Source organism: Pecten maximus, chromosome 10, assembly GCF_902652985.1.
Source record: "Pecten maximus chromosome 10, xPecMax1.1, whole genome shotgun sequence".
Taxonomy (NCBI): Eukaryota; Metazoa; Mollusca; class Bivalvia; order Pectinida; family Pectinidae; genus Pecten; species Pecten maximus.
Window position 1 is genome coordinate 4,412,333 of NC_047024.1, and position 24,584 is coordinate 4,436,916.

Consider the following 24,584-nt stretch of genomic DNA (forward strand, 5'->3'; position numbering starts at 1 on the left):
GCCGATGCCGACGCCGGAGTGACGACATAAGCTCTCACTCTTCTTCGAAGAGACGAGCTAAAAATGTCTATATATACCACTGTCAAGGTTACAGACATTAAGGTAATCAACCTTGTTCTTGTGACTAAGATACTGCTATAGAAAAGGTTGTCCTTAAGTTAAATCAGTTAAGGTCACCTCACCTCCTCGCCAACAGTCGATATCTCAGTTTCCGTATCGTCCATCGTTTCTGACAGGTTTGGTATATTCCCCTCATAGTACTTCTCCAGTAAGGTCAGGGCCCTGGTACCATAGCCCATCTGTATATACAAAAGTTATCATCTAATTTATCACTTCCCGAATGTCAGTACACACCGTAACATTTGGAAGAAATTTGATTTAAACATATTTTTATTGTTAAATATAACAACAGGAATAGGACACAAGTTATCGCAACTTAAAACGCCTTCTTCCAATAATCATTATGTACATAATATGAATTTACAATATAATACAGTATATAAAATTTGTAGGGACAGAATGAAAAGTAAATATGGTAATGCCTGTTAATTTAAAGAGAGAGAGAGAGAGAGAGAGAGAGAGAGAGAGAGAACTAAGGACAAGATGGCACGCCATCCATAGACATCTACTTTTGCCAAACTACTGTTAACGAAACAGCTTACCCCTTGGTAGTCTGGATGAGTAGCTATCCTGACAACCCTCCCGCCAGATAGTCCAGGAAAGTCATGGTCTTGAAACTAAGAAAGAAAATTACGTGTAGTTGTTTAACAACAGCATCGATAATAAGAATATTATGGAGGTATAAATATAGACTGCATGGACACCATGAAAATTGTCTCGGGAAAAAATAGGCTTGAAAGTAAAACTGTAAGATTATCCTTGTCTGACCTGTACATTGAATCTGCTCAAAACTAAATTTACTATCCAGTTGTTATAAGTCATCTTAACTAAAAACATAATACAAAACCTTTGCTGCTGAATCATTCAGGGATTAAAATTAACCAGGAAAAAGGAATGTAGCACATCCTTGAAATGAGAGATTTACCTGTTGGGAGACTGTCCAGGGAATGAGATCTCCTGAGGCCCGCTCACCACGAGACAAACTGTTGAGGATTGTAGCTTTGGATATTTCACCCTCCAGACAAACCTGTAACATGTTCATACACATCACATAAACATTATCATCTAGCCCTAAGGCAAAGACCTGTTTTATCACTGTAGTGTCAAAACTATTTGCTGTGTAGAACTACACAAGTTTAGGTTATCTTCTAACGAAAACACTAATATGGTCATAGATCAGTTTACCTGGATCACACACAGGACCTCGGGGAGTGCCGACTGGTTGGGATCGATCCCGCCCAGGAGAACAAAGATATGGTGAGCTGGAGCATCTGACAACAGCTGTAGATCGTTGGGCGTGTTCTGAAACAGGTGATACATTCATACTGTACAATGTATACATCATTATCCATCTATATTATGTCCGTTAATCTAGCAGAGAGAAGACTGTGTTTTATGATGTATATAAGTGCCTGCCGTACCAAATAATAAAGATGACTAAAATATTGTGTCTAATTTCAGATGGAAAACCCTTGTCGTGTTTCATGAAGTCTGGTTTTCCATTAAGTTTTTTTCATGGTCCAACAGACTTCTTTTAAAGCAGAGTTTACTGTATATGTTGTTTATGATCATATAAATGATCAGAAATGGACAGACGTATATGATAGACATTCCAATGAATTTATTGAAGAAGGCTGTACTGATCTACTGTATATGGCAGACCTTGTAATGGGAGATGACATCAGGGCCAAAGTTCTCTCAGGGAGAGACGATCCTCATATAGGAAACAGAAAAATCTCCCAAGCTACCCAGCACTTGGTTTTTCAGTCTTGTCCACTATTTGGTACTGTTATGTGGCATTTGAAACAAATTGACGTCCTAATTACAATCAAAATAGTGGCATATTACACTGTCATTCTGGCACATAACCAACTTACAAGCGATGTAATAAAGTCAAAATGAGGAATTTGGAAATAACAATAGTTCCTACTGCTTTTATGCAAATAAATGCATTATGATATAATTATGTACAAGAATGTGTTCCACATCAATTTCCTTTCTTGTAATATATCATGCTCTGCTTCACCTCAAACAAAATTTGATACAGAAAGCCTTTCTTGCAATTAATCAATCTCAAGCACATAAAGGTAATATACGAATCCTCCGACACACCTTGTAATGAGAGGAGACATAAAGGTAATATATGAATCCTACGACACACCTTGTAATGAGAGGAGACATAAAGGTAATATATGAGTCCTACGACACACCTTGTAATGAGAGGAGACATAAAGGTAATATATGAATCCTACGACACACCTTGTAATGAGAGGAGACATAGAGGTAATATACGAATCCTACGACACACCTTGTAATGAGAGGAGACATAGAGGTAATATATGAATCCTACGACACACCTTGTAATGAGAGGAGACATAAAGGTAATATATGAATCCTACGACACACCTTGTAATGAGAGGAGACATAAAGGTAATATACGAATCCTCCGACACACCTTGTAATGAGAGGAGACATCAAGGTAATATACGAATCCTACGACACACCTTGTAATGAGAGGAGACATCAAGGTAATATATGAAACCTACGACACACCTTGTAATGAGAGGAGACATAAAGGTAATATATGAATCCTACGACACACCTTGTAATGAGAGGAGACATAGAGGTAATATATGAATCCTCCGACACACCTTGTAATGAGAGGAGACATAGAGGTAATATACGAATCCTCCGACACACCTTGTAATGAGAGGAGACATAGAGGTAATATATGAAACCTACGACACACCTTGTAATGAGAGGAGACATAAAGGTAATACACGAATCCTACGACACACCTTGTAATGAGAGGAGACATAGAGGTAATACAATGTATATGAATCCTACGACACACCTTGTAATGAGAGGAGACATAAAGGTAATATATGAATCCTCTGACACACCTTGTAATGAGAGGAGACATAGAGGTAATATATGAATCCTACGACACACCTTGTAATGAGAGGAGACATAAAGGTAATATACGAATCCTACGACACACCTTGTAATGAGAGGAGACATAGAGGTAATATATGAATCCTCCGACACACCTTGTAATGAGAGGAGACATAGAGGTAATATACGAATCCTCCGACACACCTTGTAATGAGAGGAGACATAGAGGTAATATATGAAACCTACGACACACCTTGTAATGAGAGGAGACATAAAGGTAATACACGAATCCTACGACACACCTTGTAATGAGAGGAGACATAGAGGTAATACAATGTATATGAATCCTACGACACACCTTGTAATGAGAGGAGACATAAAGGTAATATATGAATCCTCTGACACACCTTGTAATGAGAGGAGACATAGAGGTAATATATGAATCCTACGACACACCTTGTAATGAGAGGAGACATAAAGGTAATATACGAATCCTACGACACACCTTGTAATGAGAGGAGACATAAAGGTAATATACGAATCCTACGACACACCTTGTAATGAGAGGAGACATAAAGGTAATATATGAATCCTACGACACACCTTGTAATGAGAGGAGACATAAAGGTAATATAGGAATCCTACGACACACCTTGTAATGAGAGGAGACATAGAGGTAATATATGAATCCTACGACACACCTTGTAATGAGAGGAGACATAGAGGTAATATATGAATCCTCCGACACACCTTGTAATGAGAGGAGACATAGAGGTAATATATGAATCCTCCGACACACCTTGTAATGAGAGGAGACATAAAGGTAATATATGAATCCTACGACACACCTTGTAATGAGAGGAGACATAGAGGTAATATATGAATCCTACGACACACCTTGTAATGAGAGGAGACATAGAGGTAATATATGAATCCTCCGACACACCTTGTAATGAGAGGAGACATAAAGGTAATATATGAATCCTCCGACACACCTTGTAATGAGAGGAGACATAGAGGTAATATATGAATCCTACGACACACCTTGTAATGAGAGGAGACATAAAGGTAATATATGAATCCTACGACACACCTTGTAATGAGAGGAGACATAAAGGTAATATATGAATCCTACGACACACCTTGTAATGAGAGGAGACATAAAGGTAATATATGAATCCTACGACACACCTTGTAATGAGAGGAGACATAAAGGTAATATATGAGTCCTCCGACACACCTTGTAATGAGAGGAGACATAGAGGTAATATACAAATCCTACGACACACCTTGTAATGAGAGGAGACATAAAGGTAATATAGGAATCCTACGACACACCTTGTAATGAGAGGAGACATAAAGGTAATATATGAATCCTACGACACACTTTGTAATGAGAGGAGACATACAGGTAATATATGAATCCTACGACACACCTTGTAATGAGAGGAGACATAGAGGGACATGATTCTGTGGAGGAAAGCTTCCGACGCCTTGTGGTAGGAGAACAAGGTATCTCTGTTGACGTAGTAGAGGTCACATGTCTCAGGTAAAGGACACCCGGAGGTTATCCGGGGAACAGTGGTCGCATCCAAACACAGCAAGTCATTCAGCCATTTCTCTACTGGGTCACCATTGGCATACCGAATGGATTCATTCAGCTTTACTTCGTGTAAAACACGACCTGAGAAAATAAAACATATCTCACATATACACTTAGACAAGAAACACAATATTCCTGATGAGTCAACATGAAATCACCAATACCCAATACATTGTATAATATGATTTTTACTACCTAACCATTACAGTTAACCAATCCTGTGTAATAAAACTAGATATTGAGTGGTATGAAATCCCAAACTTACTATAATATAAAACTCATTATCATTATGGACATCAAAACCTTACTGCTAATATTGAAATCTTTGTGTCTGCATTTAACAAGGGTTGGATGCCTACTTTCAATTATAAGTTTTACAGACTGAAGAAGAATATACATAATTTCTATTTTTTTGAACACCACAAGTAGTACTGCCCATCTCCACTGGTGAATTAAGTGAAAGGAAATCTGTATTAAAACTAATATCAATGTATAATACCTGATGCTGATGAGAGAGAATCTGTTTTAGAGGTCATGCTGGCAGCTTTTTGTAGCTCCTTTGAAGTTCCACCATAGGTGGCAGACTGTTGTCGGAGTTGTTGTACAAGTTTGAGTGACAGTGATCGACCAGTTCCCTCATAGCTACAAAAAATATACAAAATAAGCAGAGCATGAGATTGTCACTAAAATCAAACAGGAAGTTTATGAATTAATTCAGACAACCTGGTATATATATTTACATGGAGTGGTAACAAATCAGTGTAATAACTGATCATGAGTTAGACTTGTGATGTTTACAGTGTTCAACCTGCTAGAGTAGCAGTACCAATCACAACTAATGACAAAAGTCAACCTAACTGATGAAATTTCAAAAAGATTTCTCTAGTAATTAATATTGATACTAAGAATGGTCAACAACAGATCAGAGGCAAAATGATGGTAAAACAGTAGGAACAGACACATGACACTGACATTCATGGTTTATTTTTCACTTTTTGAAATCTGTTTCCTTGCGTTGTTTACCTTTCACAGTTTGATTAAGTCTAGAAAACTCTCCCCTTTTATGGTGTCAAAAGTTAAGTTTAAATCAAGCAGCATCAATGTTACAAGAAGAGGCCCATGAGTTTTGATATATTTTAGAATATTTGACCCCTGTGACCTTGAATGAAAGTCAAGGTCATCCATTTGAACAAACCTGGTAGCCCTTCATCCCAGCATGCTACAGACCCAATATTAGGTTTCTGGGCATGTAATTCAGAAGACATTGAAAATGTAAATTGTTTACAATGCACGACGCTGGACAAAAGGCGATCGCAATAGGTCAACTGAGACTTTGTCTCAGGTAACCTAAAAATTTGACTTTCAATATGTCAATGAGAATAACCAACATGATATAAATTATATGACAGAGTACCGTGATTTATCATGGCTAATGACAACTTACCCGTTGATAGTTGAGGACATGAACACCAGGTAGGGTCCTAGAAGGTTTTTAACCAGTGGTAGAGGGATGGCTGCTGCCTCATCGATACACACCAGCTCTGCCTGTCCTAACTTATGGGCGTCGCCAGGGTGGATATACTGTAAAGCCATAATATTATAGTCACATTAACCTCATAAACCAGATATGGGCATCTCCAGGGTGGATATACTGTAAAGCCATAATATTATAGACACATCAACCTCATAAACCAGATATGGGCGTCGCCAGGGATTATAGACATACCAACCTCTTAAACCAGATTTATATATTATTATCCTGTCAGTCAATTTTTTTTATAAAATCCTGTCCAGTTACACTAATATTTGGATATGTGATAACAACGTGTAGACATACTACATAAGGGACATTGTAGAAGTTCTGATAAGTGAAAACTCTGTTATGTAGCATTTGGATAAATGGCATTGAACTGTAAATGTAATGACGTCATAGAATGGATTCAGATGACAAGCATACAAATCTTACATAGACATCTCATATACATTGTAAAGGGTGAACAATGGTACCAACTCCTCAGCTAGGTAACAGTGGCTCTAAAGAGGCTGACATCCCTATGTAGGTACGACAAAGCCACACTAGTTCTGTGCTTGCTGGTTCAGTGATATTAGCTTACCACTTGTTATCATACCACAGTCAATTATCTCCGCAATCCCATCCCCCCAGACATAAACAGAATAAAATGTTCAATATATCACTTAGCTTACACTTTTAAAGCTTGTGTGAGACTCCTTATAATGAGACCAGTTCCTGGAAATGGTTGAGCACTAAACAGTAAGGTCAATTTTGATTGGTTGATATTTACGGCATGTCTAAATCTCATTAAGGTATGCGATATTTCCATATTATTATTCTTTACAAAACTCTTGGAGTCTTACCTGAATTGTTTGCCGATGTTCCCTAAAGATGTTTACCCGCACAATGGCTTTGTTGAATTCCGGGTTTGTAGACTGTATAATCTCGTAATCTAAATGTTCCTAAAGTCAGGAGGAAAAAGAGGTTATAAACCTTCATACACATGATCATAATAAGCCATGACTATAATTACAGTCATACACTTTGAATCAGTTTTGTCAGCAGTCATAAGTACCATGGTGAACTTTCTATGATGATGAACTAATGTAACAGTTCGATTTTCATCAACCAAGGTTCTTAAATATACTTAATAGTACCATGTTTTGAACATATAAAACCACAAGAATTATATACGGTCCTGTATCTATTCAGCAACCATCATTGGCAATATACAACAGCTAGTAACGATAGATATTTACAGTACCACAGAGTAAAACCAACTTACTTGTTACATTCACACATATAAACTAGCACACTTTTCCATTCACAATGGTGCACATAGATTAGCATACACTGTTTTCAATATGAAATACACAATCATAATCACTCGCACACATTCTCAAACTATATACATACTCTCATACTACATATATTGTACGTTCTGAACTCATATTCACACTCACAATCAATAATTCAACTATAATTCAACAAAATATTCTCATACATACACAAATACATACTTCTACTAAGGGACACACATCTCAAACAAAGGTACATAACTCAAAATCCATTCCCGTTACACTAAGGGACACAACTCTCAAACAAAGGTACATAACTCAAAATCCATTCCCGTTACACTAAGGGACACAACTCTCAAACAAAGGTACATAACTCAAAATCCATTTCCGTTACACTAAGGGACACAACTCTCAAACAAAGGTACATAACTCAAAATCCATTCCCGTTACACTAAGGGACACAACTCTCAAACAAAGGTACATAACTCAAAATCCATTCCCGTTACACTAAGGGACACACATCTCAAACAAAGGTACATAACTCAAAATCCATTCCCATTACACTAAGGGACACAACTCTCAAACAAAGGTACATAACTCCATTCCCGTTACGCTAAGTAAATGTTACATGGCAACTCACCTGGTATTCAAGAGCATCAAATCCCTTGAAAATGAATTCAAATACAGTCTTCAGATTTTCTGGACTTGGAGCCGTCACAAATATATTTGAATACCTATAAAAAGAATGATAAAGAACGAGGTGGATCTTTTATAATTACATAATAAGCAAATGAAAGATAGAAAACATTTTAACTTATAAAATCTAATGAAATATGTTTCTATTATATATGTACATTAAACATAGGTGTGTGTTCTACTTTAAAACAAGAACTGTCGCCAGGATTGCTGACTAATACCCCCGCAATATGCACAAGTCAGTAGTGAATTGGAACTCTTAATTAGAGGCTAACTAAGATAACCCAGTTATATAGTGACCAGTTGCCATAGCAACCATAATTATAAGGAAAAGAAAGTGAGATACACATCTGCATATGGTCCTCTATATTTGTGTGAAGATTCACTGAAATCGGCCCTTCAGTTTAGGAGGAGTTGTCAGGACAAACTTAAAGTTATGGTTCTTATCGGAAAACCTGTTTATAGTGATCGGTTGCCATAGCAACCATAATTTTGAGAAAAAGAAAGTGGCATGCACATCTACACATGGTCCTCTATATTTGTGTGAAGTTTCATTGAAATCGGCACTTCGGTTTAGGAGGAGTTGTCCGGACAAACTTAAAGTTATTGTTCTTATCGGAAAACCTGTTTATAGTGACCAGTTGCCATAGCAACCATAATTTTGAGAAAAAGAAAGTAGCATGCACATCTACACATGATCATTAACATGTGTGTGAAGTTTCATTGGAATCGGCCTATCGGTTTAGGAGGAGTTGTCCGGACAAAATGCGTCTACAGACGGACGGACGGACAACCTGATTCCAGTATACCCGCCTAACTTCGTTGCGGGGGTATAATAAGTATTACTGTAAGAATGTTAGAAAGGGTTTTCAATTAATACAAGTCCGAGTTGAAGGGTATCATATCCATTTACTTACAGACCTCTTTCTTGTTTTACAACTAGCAAGAGAAAACAAGAGGCCCATGGACCTTAATGGTCACCTGAGATTTGAAATATTTCAGTTAATTCAATTGACCCATTTTGGCCCAACCCATCAGTTTAAGGGTTCAGTCAGGGCCATCTGCATACCATTAAGCTTTCATCCCATGCTGATAATGTTAACCAAGTTAGAATGTATTCCAATAGAATTCAAACAATTAATTGTCAGAAATGAGATTTCCCTATATAAACTATAGTAAAGTTTACCCCCTCTTCAGGGGCAAACGTGTGACCCCAGGGTCATGAAATTCACAATTTTGGTAAAGCCTCTTTTGAAGTTTTAGTCAGTTTGCCCTTTTTGGCGCCGCCCCTAAGGCCCCTGTGGGGTGGGGACCATATAATTCACAATTTCAGTTGACCTTTAGCCATAGAAGCTCCCTGCCAAATTTCATTGAATTTTGTTCAGCAGTTTTGGAGAAGGAGTTGAAAATGTTAATTGTTTATGGACAGACGATGACAGACAAAAGATGACCTAATAAAAAACATCAAATTTTATGTTCCTACAGCCATTGGTGATGGAAAACAGTAGTCATAGATAGTCAATATAGATAAAACATACCCAAATCCTACAGCGGTAGCCATCGCCAGTCCAAGTGCTGCAGACTTGCCCCTTCCTCTTGCTGCTGTCATCACAACCGTGCTTCTTAATGTCTTTTCAGAAATAGCTTCAACAAACTTTAATAATGCTTTTCCCTGCAAAACAAAGCAATTTTAAACGTGTTTTCATTTTCTCTCTTTAAACATCCTTACTTTTGTTACATGTATATATCATGAATAAGTTAAAGCCCCAATACATGCATATATCTACGTTATCCAAGTATTTCATTTCAAAATAAAGAGAAATCATGATTAAACAATGTGATTCCTTAATGAGTACAAAATCAGAAAAATATCAGAAATAACAAATCATTACAAATTGATTTAATCAGATTTCCTCAACAACAAACAAAGTAAAACAAGGATGGATAGTATTGCAACAGCAATACAAAGTCCCCTGCCTGACCCAGGAGTGCACCTATTTATTTCCCATTTTTTAAACTACATGTTATACTGATCACGTATACCAAGTTTCGTTAAAATCGGAGTAGTACTTTAGGAGTTGTCCGGACACGCCTCAACCAATGAGAAGCCGGAGGCCATTTTGAAAAATGGATTTCCGAGAAAAACATGATGTGGGATGCACAACTACATGTTATACTGATCATGTATACCAAATTTCGTTAAAATCAGAGTAGTACTTTAGGAGAAGTTGTCCGGACAAGTCTCAACCAATGAGAAGTCGGTGGCCATTTTGAAAACCGTTTTTTCGGAAAAAAAATGTGAGATGCACAACTAAATGTTATACTGATCATGTATACAAAGTTTTGTTAAAATCGGAGTAGTACTTTAGGAGGAGTTGTCCGGACAAGCCTCAACCAATCAGAAGCCGGCAGCCATTTTGAAAAATGAATTTTTGAAAAAAAAAATGTGGGATGCACAACTACATGTTATACTGATCATGTATACCAAGTTTCGTTAAAATCGGAGTAGTACTTTAGAAGGAGTTGTCCGGACAACTATTGCGTGACAGACAGACGGAGGGTAAACCTATAGTCCCCCCGTTTTTCAAACGGCAGGGGACTAAAAACAGGAAATAACAAGCACCTGTTGATAATACAATGTAACTTGCAATTGGTGAGATGCTTGATCTCTTACCTGGTTTTCCACCATTGCAGAGACCTGAGAAGTTGTTACGTTGTTCAAGTTTCTTTAATCTTCAAAGGACAAATATTAAAATTTTGACCTAGCGATTGATCCATTTTTTTTTTTTTTGGAGAACCCAATTAAATGACTTTTTACCACCCATCTTCAATATTGCCATGACACACCCGGTATTCCCAAGGAGCAGCGAAAACAAGAAACCCATGGGCCTTAATGGTCATCTGACTTCAACACACCCTAATACTATGAGTGTCTTACCTGGTCCAGTGTTCTACAGGTGTTGACGATTGTCTTACCTGGTCCAGTGTTCTACACGTGTTGACGAGTGTCTTACCTGGTCCAGTGTTCTACAGGTGTTGACGATTGTCTTACCTGGTCCAGTGTTCTACACGTGTTGACGAGTGTCTTACCTGGTCCAGTGTTCTACACGTGTTGACGAGTGTCTTACCTGGTCCAGTGTTCTACACGTGTTGACGAGTGTCTTACCTGGTCCAGTGTTCTACACGTGTTGACGAGTGTCTTACCTGGTCCGGTGTTCTACATGTGTTGACGAGTGTCTTACCTGGTCCAGTGTTCTACACGTGTTGACGAGTGTCTTACCTGGTCCAGTGTTCTACACGTGTTGACGAGTGTCTTACCTGGTCCAGTGTCCTACACGTGTTGACGAGTGTCTTACCTGGTCCAGTGTTCTACACGTGTTGACGAGTGTCTTACCTGGTCCAGTGTTCTACACGTGTTGACGAGTGTCTTACCTGGTCCAGTGTTCTACATGTGTTGATGAGTGCCCCGACAGGCTGTGTGTCCTGTAACGACTCCTTCAGGGTCCGTAACTCTTGTAGCTCTGGCGATACTTCATCCTCCTGCATGACAACCAAAAATATCATTTAGACTGTCTACTACACAAACATACCAATCAAAGCTAATTGAGGAGGGTGCTTTGTAAAAACCCAGTAAATCAGTTAGAAAATATCTAAGTAAATTGGGGCAGCCCGCTGACATTGATATATCTCTGGACCTCATACTTAGTAAATGATTTATGTCATTAAATAAATACATATTCTTCCTTACCTGTAATATTTAGGTTTAGTTTGACCTTTGACCTTTAAACCTTGACCAATGACCACAAAATCAAGTGTAGATCTTGGTATTTTGTTACTATGATGTGAGTGAGAACCAAATCTATTAAGGGTTCATCAAGAGTCTTTAAAAAGTGGTTTAGTATGACCCTTTTTACCTTAAAACCTTGACCGACAACAACCAAATTCTTATCATTAGTAGATCTTGATATTTTGATACCTTTGTGTGAATATGAACTCATATTACTTTCATTTCAAAGGAGGTCAAGTATGACCTCTGAACATTGAGCAATAACCATCAAAATCTAATATACAGAAATAATTAATTTTTCTTTGTTTTCATGGTAAATACTCAAATGTGATTGGTCGAAAAATTCTTTTCATTCTTCTATGACAGAAATTCCGAGAATGGTGCGAAAAATGTGACGTCACAATACGACAATTGACGTTGCGTATTGATTTGAGAAAAAGAATCCCATTTAAAACCAGTAAAATTGTACATAAAACATGTTTTAAATTAGAAAATCATTTTCAAAAATTAATTATAAGCGTTGATGTCAATTATTTTTTAGTTTCATCGGGTATATTTACCATTGTATGGCACTGCCACTATATAACCCTACCAATTCAGTTGCAAGTTCACCAGCTTATGAACTGCCAACTGAAAATTTCAAAAAAAATTGGACGACAAATAAAAAATCGCACGACAAATAAAAAATCGCAGATGGTAAATATAAGCATTGAACGGCTTTCAGTTGGCATTCAGTCAATATGAATGCCAACTGAAAGCCGTTCAATGCTTAAATGAAACAAATTTTGTTTGCAAACTTCTGTAAGAATCCGCATTCATACAGTTTGCAAACAAAAGTTTTTTCATACCCCTGATGAAACTAAAAAAAAAATGACATCAATGCTTAACAGGAACAAACTTACCAGTGATTTAGTAGGGACAGGTTGTATGTTGACTATCTGAGAGGACAGTGGAAGGAGATTGAACTGGTCGTCAATCACCATACAGTTCTTACAGGATGCCATCGACAACAAAAACCTGACAAAATGATAAAGACACACTTAAACTTCACTTCTAAATATATATATAGTAGCTTTGTAATAAGGCTACATTAAGTTCACCTATTTATTAGAATGGTGGTTTGAACCGACCCAAAAAATAACATCACTTAGTCATGACCATCACAGGATTCTTTCAGGTAAGTAAGAGCTGAATTACACTGGTGGAACTTGAGAAAAAGTTTGAAATGTGAAGAATTTATGGACGGAGCACAACAACGGACAAAGCATGATGGATATAGGTCATTGTGACACCATAGGTCAGAGGACCTAAAAACAAAAGGGTTCTATTAAAACATTTATCACTACACATATTGTGGTCAATATCCTCAAGTCTAGTTGTAGTAGTCCCTGCGCAGTTGTAATGCAGCTGATTTCGGTGCAGAAATTGACCAATGAGTTGAGATGGTGGACGATAAGTGTACTGCCTTGCGTGTATACTTGATTGACTCCCATATACCCAATCAGACCATTGATAAATCACGGCGTGTATACTTGATTGACTCCCATATACCCAATCAGACCATTGATAAATCACGGCGTGTATACTTGATTGACTCCATATACCCAATCAGACCATTGATAAATCACGCTAAGTGTCTGTGACCTTAGTACAAACCTTTCATTAAATCTGCCGACAACATCTTGATGGGACTCTGTCCTGTATCTGGAGTGGACATCCTGAAATATGAAATTTTAGTATTTATACAAAAACTTCAAATCTTGAACATAAAATTTACTTTCTAAATTTAAAGTTTTTATGTTTCCATTTCAAAGAAAAGAAATGGCAGAGGCTGCATGTTTCAGCTGTGACAAAAAACCTACTATAAAACATACTTACTACAAATCTATATTAAATGTTATGTGTCTGATAGCATGACTCACTTGGTTGACTGTAAATTATGACTCACTTGGTTGACCGTAAATTATGACTCACTTGGTTGACCGTCAATTATGACTCACTTGGTTGACCGTAAATTATGACTCACTTGATTCACCAAAATCTATGAGGGACACAATTTTGATTGTACACTCTATCATGAAAAGGAATGAATGAATTTTTTACCCGAGGACCACACCCAGTGTTTGTATATCAGAGAAGCCTGTCGTGTACATGGTTATATGATAATTGGAAAGTAATGAGTACATGTATTTCATCAGTATTCATAAATTGTTTTCCAAGGACTGAGACCCTTTCCTAGAGATATCACAACACAGCTACTGTACCATAGTCATGGTGTAAAGCTTCTTGAGAGATTTCATAGTCCGTAGAAGGATGACAACAGCCCCACCCCCTTCTACCGTCTCTACAGTCCTGGCCAGCAGGTTTGGTGTCAGCGCCTCAAAGTCCTACAAAATCAAAATTACTGTTACATATAAACAACCGTACAACAAAGAGCAGTGTAGATAGTCTGATATACATCAATAGTCACATCTTGGAATCAGATTTTTTCGGTATAAAATATCTCTGCAGCTACCATGCATGCTACATCTTCACTCTTATATATAGTGGTAGTGGTTTAAATATACAAACATATTTCCTGTTATTCTTCAATGCATTAAGTTATGGGTAAGTGCACCTCTAACTTTATACTTGAACATTTTAGACCCAATCTTGACTTTCCTAATTTCCTTTCTGGACTTTAAGAGTTCCATACCTATGGTCTAAAGCATCACTGATGAGTACTGGATGGAGGAAACAGCTGTTATGTGCAGTTATATGTACGAAACAGTCATACCGGTCAGTTATATGTACGAAACAGTCATACCGGTCAGTTATATGGACGAAACAGTCATACCGGTCAGTTATATGGACAAAACAGTCATACTGTGCAGTTATATGGACAAAACAGTCATACCGGTCAGTTATATGGACGAAACAGTCATACCATGCAGTTATATGTACAAAATAGTCGTACTGTGCAGTTATATGGACAAAACAGTCGTACTGTGCAGTTATATGGACAAAACAGTCGTACTGTGCAGTTATATGGACAAAACAGTCATACCGGTCAGTTATATGGACAAAACAGTCGTACTGTGCAGTTATATGGACAAAACAGTCGTACTGTGCAGTTATATGGACAAAACAGTCGTACTGTGCAGTTATATGGACAAAACAGTCATACCGGTCAGTTATGTGGATGAAACAGTCATACCGGTCAGTTCTATGGATGAAACAGTCATACCGGTCAGTTATATGGATGAAACAGTCATACCGGTCAGTTATATGGATGAAACAGTCATACCGTGCAGCTATATGGACGAAACAGTCATACCGGTCAGTTATATGGACGAAACAGTTGTACAGTGCAGTTATATGGACAAAACAGTCATACCGGTCAGTTATATGGACGAAACAGTCATACCGGTCAGCTATATGGACAAAACAGTCATACCGGTCAGCTATATGGACAAAACAGTTGTACAGTGCAGTTATAAACAAATTTTGAATATCCTGTATCTATTTCTCAATCTATATACAAAGGTGCTAATCACCTGTGTCTCTTTTACAATCCTTACACTCAAATAGGGAAATTGATAATTCAGTCAACATGCTTACAGATATATGCTGTCTAATATACCCAACATAATACAGGCTGTACGATAGACTCCCCACTGATATCTAGTATACATGTAACCTACCTGTAAAATACACATTCCATATGTACTACCCAGTATATACCAAACATAATACAGGCTGTATGATAGACTCCCAACTGATAACCGTATATCTAGTATACATGTAACCTACCTGTAAAATACACATTCCATATGTACTACCCAGTATATACCAAACATAATACAGGCTGTATGATAGACTCCCAACTGATAACCGTATATCTAGTATATGTGTAACCTACCTGTAAAATACACATTCCATATGTACTACCCAGTATATACCAAACATAATACCGGCTGTATGATAGACTCCCAACTGATATCGAGTATACGTGTAACCTACCTGTAAAATACACATTCCATATGTACTACCCAGTATATACCAAACATAATACCGGCTGTATGATAGACTCCCCACTGATATCTAGTATACGTGTAACCTACCTGTAAAATACACATTCCATATGTACTACCCAGTATATACCAAACATAATACCGGCTGTATGATAGACTCCCCACTGATAACCGTATATCTAGTATACGTGTAACCTACCTGTAAAATACACATTCCATATGTACTACCCAGTATATACCAAACATAATACAGGCTGTATGATAGACTCCCAACTGATAACCGTATATCTAGTATATGTGTAACCTACCTGTAAAATACACATTCCATATGTACTACCCAGTATATACCAAACATAATACCGGCTGTATGATAGACTCCCAACTGATATCGAGTATACGTGTAACCTACCTGTAAAATACACATTCCATATGTACTACCCAGTATATACCAAACATAATACCGGCTGTATGATAGACTCCCCACTGATATCTAGTATATGTGTAACCTACCTGTAAAATACACATTCCATATGTACTACCCAGTATATACCAAACATAATACCGGCTGTATGATAGACTCCCCACTGATAACCGTATATCTAGTATACGTGTAACCTACCTGTAAAATACACATTCCATATGTACTACCCAGTATCTTGTGAGTCTCTGCGTAGTAGCAATAGCGGATGTTGGTAGAAGACACAAACAGTTCAAAAGGATCATCCTCTTTCACGTCCAGTTTCCCACTCCTGATCTTCCTCTGTATCTGTTTCATTCTTTTTTTTCTGTGACTAAAACAAACATAAGGTATTTAGTAACAATTCAATACAGGTGAAAATCTATACTAGAAATTAACCTGTCTGTGAGCCTTTGAACCACCTCAGTAAATATAGGGTATTATTGACTTCAATCATACCTAACTGGCTGACAGTACTCAAAATGGTTTACTATAGCTACTGCACGTTTTCAATTATTTGTAGTAATTAAAGCATTAACAGAAGTATGTGTACACTGCTCTGACAGAGATAATTGTTATTTCGTACATTATATTTGAAATCAAGGTCACCCTAGGACTTCTAGTAGACCTTTGAATGTTTTCCCCAAAATCAGATTCGAGTCTTTGGAATAAAGTGGCATGTCTACATGACATAGGCTTGACTCTTCAGATCTGAGAAATACTCATTTGACTTCTAAAATTGCTAAAAATCAAAGGTCAACTGGATACCCTGAAACTTCTTTATTTACAATGTGTTTTGCAAGGCCAGAAAAAGTTAAGGTCCGATTGGCCCGCAGACAGTAGATTTGGTAAATGTTGGTGATTACTTGCCTGATTGGCAAGGTCAAAATTTCTCGTAAATTTTACCTATTCCCTAGAGTAATTTAAGATACTACTAATTCAGTTCGTAATTAGACCATTATGTCTCACCTTTGGACAAGTACCATAGCTTTGAACCTTAACTTGTCCAAAGGACAAGTGATGCTGAAATTTGTTTTCCTACCCTGTTTTGTGGCATTAGCAACATGTTAGACAATACTGAAATGGTTTGGAATTATTCCAAAACTGGGTGAGATCTTTATACGATTGCTTATCACTGATCATGATCTCAAGTGATCTGTGGCATACTTTAGTGATACTACTTGTGTATAAACAGATTAAAAATCAGCGATTCTTAGATCATAATCTCGACCTTTCATCAGTCCGCCAGACAGGTCACCATTACGATTTACAAACCTGCTAAATCCTAGTTCCTTTTTGTAGCACCATAGGACAGTTGGTCTGGTCTTGACTACTGCCTTTGACAGCATGTGATGAAGTATCACAATCTAGGACAGAGGACATTTATTGTGACCTTAGTAACATACTAAAACAAATGTATATCATCAGAGAGTGACTGTACTAAGTTTATACCATATTTATCCTGTAATAAGTATATACCATATCTATCCTGTAATATGTTTATACCATATCTATCCTGTAATAAGTTTATACCATATTTATCCTGTAATAACTTTATACCATATTTATCCTGTAATAAGTTTATACCATATCTATCCTGTAATAACTTTATACCATATTTATCCTGTAATAAGTTGATACCATATTTATCCTGTAATAAGTTTATACCATATTTATCCTGTAATAAGTTTATACCATATCTATCCTGTAATAAGTGTATACCATATTTATCCTGTAATAAGTTTATACCATATCTATCCTGTAATAAGTGTATATCATATTTATCCTGTACTAAGTTTATACCATATTTATCCTGTAATAAGTTTATACCATATCTATCCTGTAATAAGTTAATACCATATCTATCCTGTAATAAGTTTATACCATATTTATCCTGTACTAAGTTTATACCATATTTATCCTGTACTAAGTTTATACCATATCTATCCTGTAATAAGTTAATACCATATCTATCCTGTAATAAGTTTATACCATATCTATCCTGTAGTAAGTTTATACCATATCTACCCTGTAATAAGTTTATACCATATTTATCCTGTAATAAGTGTATACCATATCTATCCTGTAATAAGTGTATACCATATTTATCCTGTACTAAGTTTATACCATATTTATCCTGTAATAAGTTTATACCATATCTATCCTGTAATAAGTGTATACCATATTTATCCTGTAATAAGTTTATACCATATCCTGTAATAATAAATTTATACCATATTTATCCTGTATTAATAAGTTTATACCATATCTATCCTGTAATAAGTTTATACCATAGTAATCCTGTAATAAGTTTACGCCATATCTATCCTGTAATAAGTTTATACCATATTTATCCTGTAATAAGTTTATACCATATTTATCCTGTAATAAGTTTATACCATAGTAATCCTGTAATAAGTTTATACCATATTTATCCTGTAATAATATGTTTATTAAGAAGAAACTACATCAATGTATATAAATGTAGAACTGTAGCTGGGCAATACCTGATCTCGGCCATGGTCACCAACCACTACAAACATGGACCGATGCTTTTCAGCCACACCATTTTCTATGAGGATCCGTAAACGATTGTCAATCTTTTTCCTCACCATTCTGATGATTCACCTGTAAGTCAGAAAAATGAAAATGCTTATTTGGAGAAATGTTCCCAGCTTTTAAAAATTACTTCATACTTAGTCTTGTGATACCTAATATGCATTACATATTACATATACGCAGAAGGAATTTTTAAACTGATTATTCATTGGCTGAATAGCTTCGTCTCTGCGTGAGGCTTCATCAGCGCCCTCGCACATAGAGGCAAAATTAAACTAGCTATATATATAGTCAGCCAATAAATAATAATTTCTTCTCTTTATATGTTTTTATTTCATTAATCGCCCTGCATACATTGGGTATACAACTCCCTAATGAACAACCCATCGACCTTTGAAATGGTGTTGGCTCATTTTTTCTGTTTAATAATGTGAAACATCATATTTTATAGTAGGTCGGATGGTGAAATTGAAACTAAAATATGTTGTTGTTTGGATGCTAATGTAACAGGAGTGTTCAGTGTGACTTGTACATAGTGTTTATATAAATTTCTAATAACTCAGCTGATAGAACATACTTATGGCACACCCAAGAATCAGGTATGATACAATATTCCTGTCAATAAAGTGTTTTCCTTTTTCTTTCAGACTTTATTCAGATTTTTAAGCTTCATAATTCAAAAGAGAAAGACCAAAGCTATCAATTTATTAATGACGTTTCATAATTAGTAAAATTGTTCCAAGTAAATTTAAATATTTAAATAAAAACTCCCAGATACTGATTTCTATATCATAATACAAAATACTTTGTGAGTTCTAATTGTTGATTTGTACATATGCCCATAGTCCATAATATCTGTTATTGTACATCTTTGTTCATTATACTTTGTTGCCAGTAAAGGAACCAAGACACTTGGACCCATACTGGTTATAATAATACAGAACAGACAACATCTGTATTGTAAGAGTTCTGTCCCTTGAATGTATGTGTATATATATATATATAGGTGTGTTGTAAATGTTTCTGACAAAAGTGTAATTATATAATTTATCTTATTTATATTTATTTCAGGGTTTTATTCCCACTGTGACTTAAGTTGACAATAAAATCCAGAATACAAACTCATCATGTGGTTGTTTATTATATCCGAACACTGAAACATCACGTTCACAGGAGTGTGAGCAGCAGGAAGACAAGAGCTAGGGATTTCGAGGTTGGCAGGAGGTGATCATGATGAGACAAGAGGAAGGGATTCAAGAGTGTGACTAGTACTACACGATGCATTGTACTGGACTACGTATACAACTTCTGAATACAGAATTAAGATCCTGGAACTGAGGATACAGTGTTTTGTTTTTACCAAGGACCTAGGGAGTTCATGGCTCACATTTACCTTTAAAATTACTCGGGTATTGAAGCGGATTCCCGAGTGACTACAAATACTTATACCAGTGGAAATAGTTACTGTAGTCTTCACACATAAATTTCAATACCTTAAGATAATAAAAGCAGCCTTACTTAGTCAGTCTTGAAACACGACAATATGTTATTAAAACCCTTGAATTATTACTCGAGAGATCTGTTGATTACTGATCTGCCATAGGACTGTTTAAGTAGCAAAATATCGGGCATAACTAGTACTACATGTACGTATACATGATCGTTTTTATTAAGTACCGTTTTGTCAGTTTACACGTGTCCTCTAGAACAAGAAAAGTAATATGTAGGCCTACAACTATAGGTTTGGCGCACCGGGCATTAAAATCAAAATTAAAGTAAATCTGAGTTGGATGCCTAACCCGACTTACAGTTACACCACGCCATCTCGGCATCGGTCCATCAGCTGTCCATTGCTGAACCGAAGAAGCAACAGCATCGATCAGTACAAGCAAAACGATCGATCTCAACAATGAACAATTTTGGGAAGAACCCATGAAAAATCTTAACTTATTTCTCTTAAACAAACTAAATAGTTCAAAACATAGTTATGAACATGTTACATAGCAAATATTCTGCAATAATTATCGATAAAACTCCACTTACCAGCAAAGTTGTAAACACAAACTTTGAAGTTCCACACGTGCTTCCGGTTTGGAGGGAAATATAATACAGAACCACCAATAATTAAAATTCCGGAATTATGTATCGACGCAGATTAGAAAATTAAAAACAACTAGAAATATACATAAGAAATTACAAACCAACACATCAGCTGATATTCAGTAAACAATTCTTATGGCAACCAACCGGGATTACTTCCCATGAATTGTGCTTTACCATAATCAAGTCAGTATTATCACTGGCTTCTAGACATGGTGTCAGGGCCACAGGAAAATCGGGCTAGGACATAATAAGATATATATATATATATATATATATATATATACCTACTCACCCCTCTACGTAATTAATGAAATTGTACTCTTGTGGCAAGAAGAATAAGATCATGTAGACAAAAAAAAGCCTGAATGCAACAGATATAACAATTTATCATTCAAAATCGTCGAATTTGGAAGAAAAAAGGGACTTGGATCATCTGGCTTTAAAGCATGGATCTATATTTTGTTGCTATTGGTGATTTCGGATTTATATTACAGTATATTTACGACAAAATATACCAATATCTGATCGTTCCATTCTGTTTTATGAAGACTTTAGAGATTTGCTGGAGTTTTGTTTATTAACAGATCAAAATTATACACAAGGAAAGTGGATAAGAAATAAAGAAACATTATAGATCATATATTTTTATATTACGATGAATGAAGTAGGTTCATTTTTGTCAGTCCGTATTATTCTGACGTTTTATCACATTTTTTATATCGGTAAGGTTTCCAGCATTTGGTAACAGCGGGTATTTTTTGTATACTGGACCTACATGTATACAGTGTTGTGTCTTTGTAGATATAATATCAGAGGGATCTTGGCGCCCACCATTGAACGATCTTTATAGGTTCCATGTCAGATTGATCGTTTCTCTATTTTTCCCTTCCTTTTACTAATCTTTGTCAGTACTTTCTGAGAAATAGCGATAACAATCTTCAATTGTCAAAATCCAAGATGGCTGCCTGTCGGCCATGTTGTTTTCCGATTGGTCTCAAAATGCAATATGCATAACTAGGCACCAAGGGGAGCCTACTTGTGAAATTTGAGAAAGATCCCTTCAGTACTTTCTCAGAAATAGCGATAACAAACTTCAACTAGTCAAAATCCAAGATGGCTGCCTGTCGGCCATGGTGTTTTCCGATTGGTCTCAAAATGCAATATGCATAACTAGGCACCAATGGGAACATACATATGAAATTTGAGAAAGATCCCTTCAGTACTTTCTCAGAAATAACGATAACAAACTTCAATTAGTCAAAATCCAAGATGGCTGCCTGTCGGCCATGTTGTTTTTCCGATTGGTCTCAAAATGCAATATGCATAACTAGGCACCAAGGGGAGCCTACATATGAAATTTGAGAAAGATCCCTTCAGTACTTTCTCAGAAATAGCGATAACAAACTTCAATTATCAAAATCCAAGATGGCTGCCTGTCGGCCATGTTGTTTTCCGATTGGTCTCAAAATGCAATATGCATAACTAAGCACCAAGGGGAGCCTACATATGAAATTTCAGAAAGATCCCTTCAGTACTTTCTCAGAAATAGCGATAACAAACTTCAATTATCAAAATCCAAGATGGCTGCCTGTCGGCCATGTTGTTTTCTGATTGGTCTCAAAATGCAATATGCATAACTAGGCACCAAGAGGAACATACATATGAAATTTGAGAAAGATCCCTTCAGCACTTTCTCAGAAATAGCGATAACAAACTTCAATTGTCAAAATACAAGATGGCTGCCTGTCGGCCATGTTGTTTTCCGATTGGTCTCAAAATGCAATATGCATAACTAGACACCAAGGGGAACATACATATGAAATTTGAGAAAAATCCCTTCAGTACTTTCTGAGGATTAGCGATAACAAGAATTGTTTACGGACAGACGGACGGACGGACCGCGGACCACGGACGCAGGGCGATTTGAATAGCCCACCATCTGATGATGGTGGGCTAAAAAGAAAGACCAAAGCTATCAATTTATTAATGACGTTTCATAATTAGTAAAATTGTTCCAAGTAAATTTAAATATTTAAATAAAAACTCCCAGATACTGATTTCTATATCATAATACAAAATACTTTGTGAGTTCTAATTGTTGATTTGTACATATGCCCATAGTCCATAATATCTGTTATTGTACATCTTTGTTCATTATACTTTGTTGCCAGTAAAGGAACCAAGACACTTGGACCCATACTGGTTATAATAATACAGAACAGATAACATCTGTATTGTAAGAGTTCTGTCCCTTGAATGTATGTGTATATATATAGGTGTGTTGTAAATGTTTCTGACAAAAGTGTAATTATATAATTTATCTTATTTATATTTATTTCAGGGTTTTATTCCCACTGTGACTTAAGTTGACAATAAAATCCAGAATACAAACTCATCATGTGGTTGTTTATTATATCTGAACACTGAAACATCACGTTCACAGGAGTGTGAGCAGCAGGAAGACAAGAGCTAGGGATTTCGAGGTTGGCAGGAGGTGATCATGATGAGACAAGAGGAAGGGATTCAAGAGTGTGACTAGTACTACACGATGCATTGTACTGGACTACGTATACAACTTCTGAATACAGAATTAAGATCCTGGAACTGAGGATACAGTGTTTTGTTTTTACCAAGGACCTAGGGAGTTCATGGCTCACATTTACCTTTAAAATTACTCGGGTATTGAAGCGGATTCCCGAGTGACTACAAATACTTACACCAGTGGAAATAGTTACTGTAGTCTTCACACATAAATTTCAATACAATAAGATAATAAAAGCAGCCTTACTTAGTCAGTCTTGAAACACGACAATATGTTATTAAAACCCTTGAATTATTACTCGAGAGATCTGTTGATTACTGATCTGCCATAGGACTGTTTAAGTAGCAAAATATCGGGCATAACTAGTACTACATGTACGTATACATGATCGTTTTTATTAAGTACCGTTTTGTCAGTTTACACGTGTCCTCTAGAACAAGAAAAGTAATATGTAGGCCTACAACTATAGGTTTGGCGCACCGGGCATTAAAATCAAAATTAAAGTAAATCTGAGTTGGATGCCTAACCCGACTTACAGTTACACCACGCCATCTCGGCATCGGTCCATCAGCTGTCCATTGCTGAACCGAAGAAGCAACAGCATCGATCAGTACAAGCAAAACGATCGATCTCAACAATGAACAATTTTGGGAAGAACCCATGAAAAATCTTAACTTATTTCTCTTAAACAAACTAAATAGTTCAAAACATAGTTATGAACATGTTACATAGCAAATATTCTGCAATAATTATCGATAAAACTCCACTTACCAGCAAAGTTGTAAACACAAACTTTGAAGTTCCACACGTGCTTCCGGTTTGGAGGGAAATATAATACACAGAACCACCAATAATTAAAATTCCGGAATTATGTATCGACGCAGATTAGAAAATTAAAAACAACTAGAAATATACATAAGAAATTACAAACCAACACATCAGCTGATATTCAGTAAACAATTCTTATGGCAACCAACCGGGATTACTTCCCATGAATT

The 24,584-nt window shown here is 36.4% G+C and overlaps 1 protein-coding gene across 4 annotated transcripts in view; it reads right to left on the reverse strand.

Annotated features, from left to right (window-relative positions):
• Positions 1-24,383, reverse strand: part of LOC117335999 (RNA cytidine acetyltransferase-like) — a 36,409-nt gene extending 12,026 nt beyond the window's left edge. The window contains exons 1-18 of one of the 4 annotated variants that reach the window (XM_033896308.1): positions 24,358-24,383; positions 18,890-19,010; positions 17,658-17,749; positions 16,545-16,716; positions 14,177-14,299; positions 13,569-13,630; positions 12,815-12,929; positions 11,558-11,665; positions 9,664-9,797; positions 8,070-8,163; positions 6,995-7,093; positions 6,063-6,199; positions 5,118-5,260; positions 4,452-4,699; positions 1,306-1,422; positions 1,046-1,147; positions 663-737; positions 183-299 (exon numbers count right to left, since the gene is read on the reverse strand). In XM_033896308.1, the coding sequence (XP_033752199.1) occupies positions 183-299; positions 663-737; positions 1,046-1,147; positions 1,306-1,422; positions 4,452-4,699; positions 5,118-5,260; positions 6,063-6,199; positions 6,995-7,093; positions 8,070-8,163; positions 9,664-9,797; positions 11,558-11,665; positions 12,815-12,929; positions 13,569-13,630; positions 14,177-14,299; positions 16,545-16,716; positions 17,658-17,749; positions 18,890-18,997 (2,046 nt within the window). In that variant the 5' untranslated portion in view covers positions 18,998-19,010; positions 24,358-24,383. Of the gene's footprint in view, positions 1-182; positions 300-662; positions 738-1,045; positions 1,148-1,305; positions 1,423-4,451; positions 4,700-5,117; positions 5,261-6,062; positions 6,200-6,994; positions 7,094-8,069; positions 8,164-9,663; positions 9,798-11,557; positions 11,666-12,814; positions 12,930-13,568; positions 13,631-14,176; positions 14,300-15,595; positions 15,659-16,544; positions 16,717-17,657; positions 17,750-18,889; positions 19,011-20,984; positions 21,031-24,357 lie in introns of those variants that run through there. The other 3 variants (XM_033896307.1, XM_033896309.1, XM_033896310.1) reach the window with 3 other exon arrangements.
• Positions 24,384-24,584: the final 201 nt, after the last annotated feature.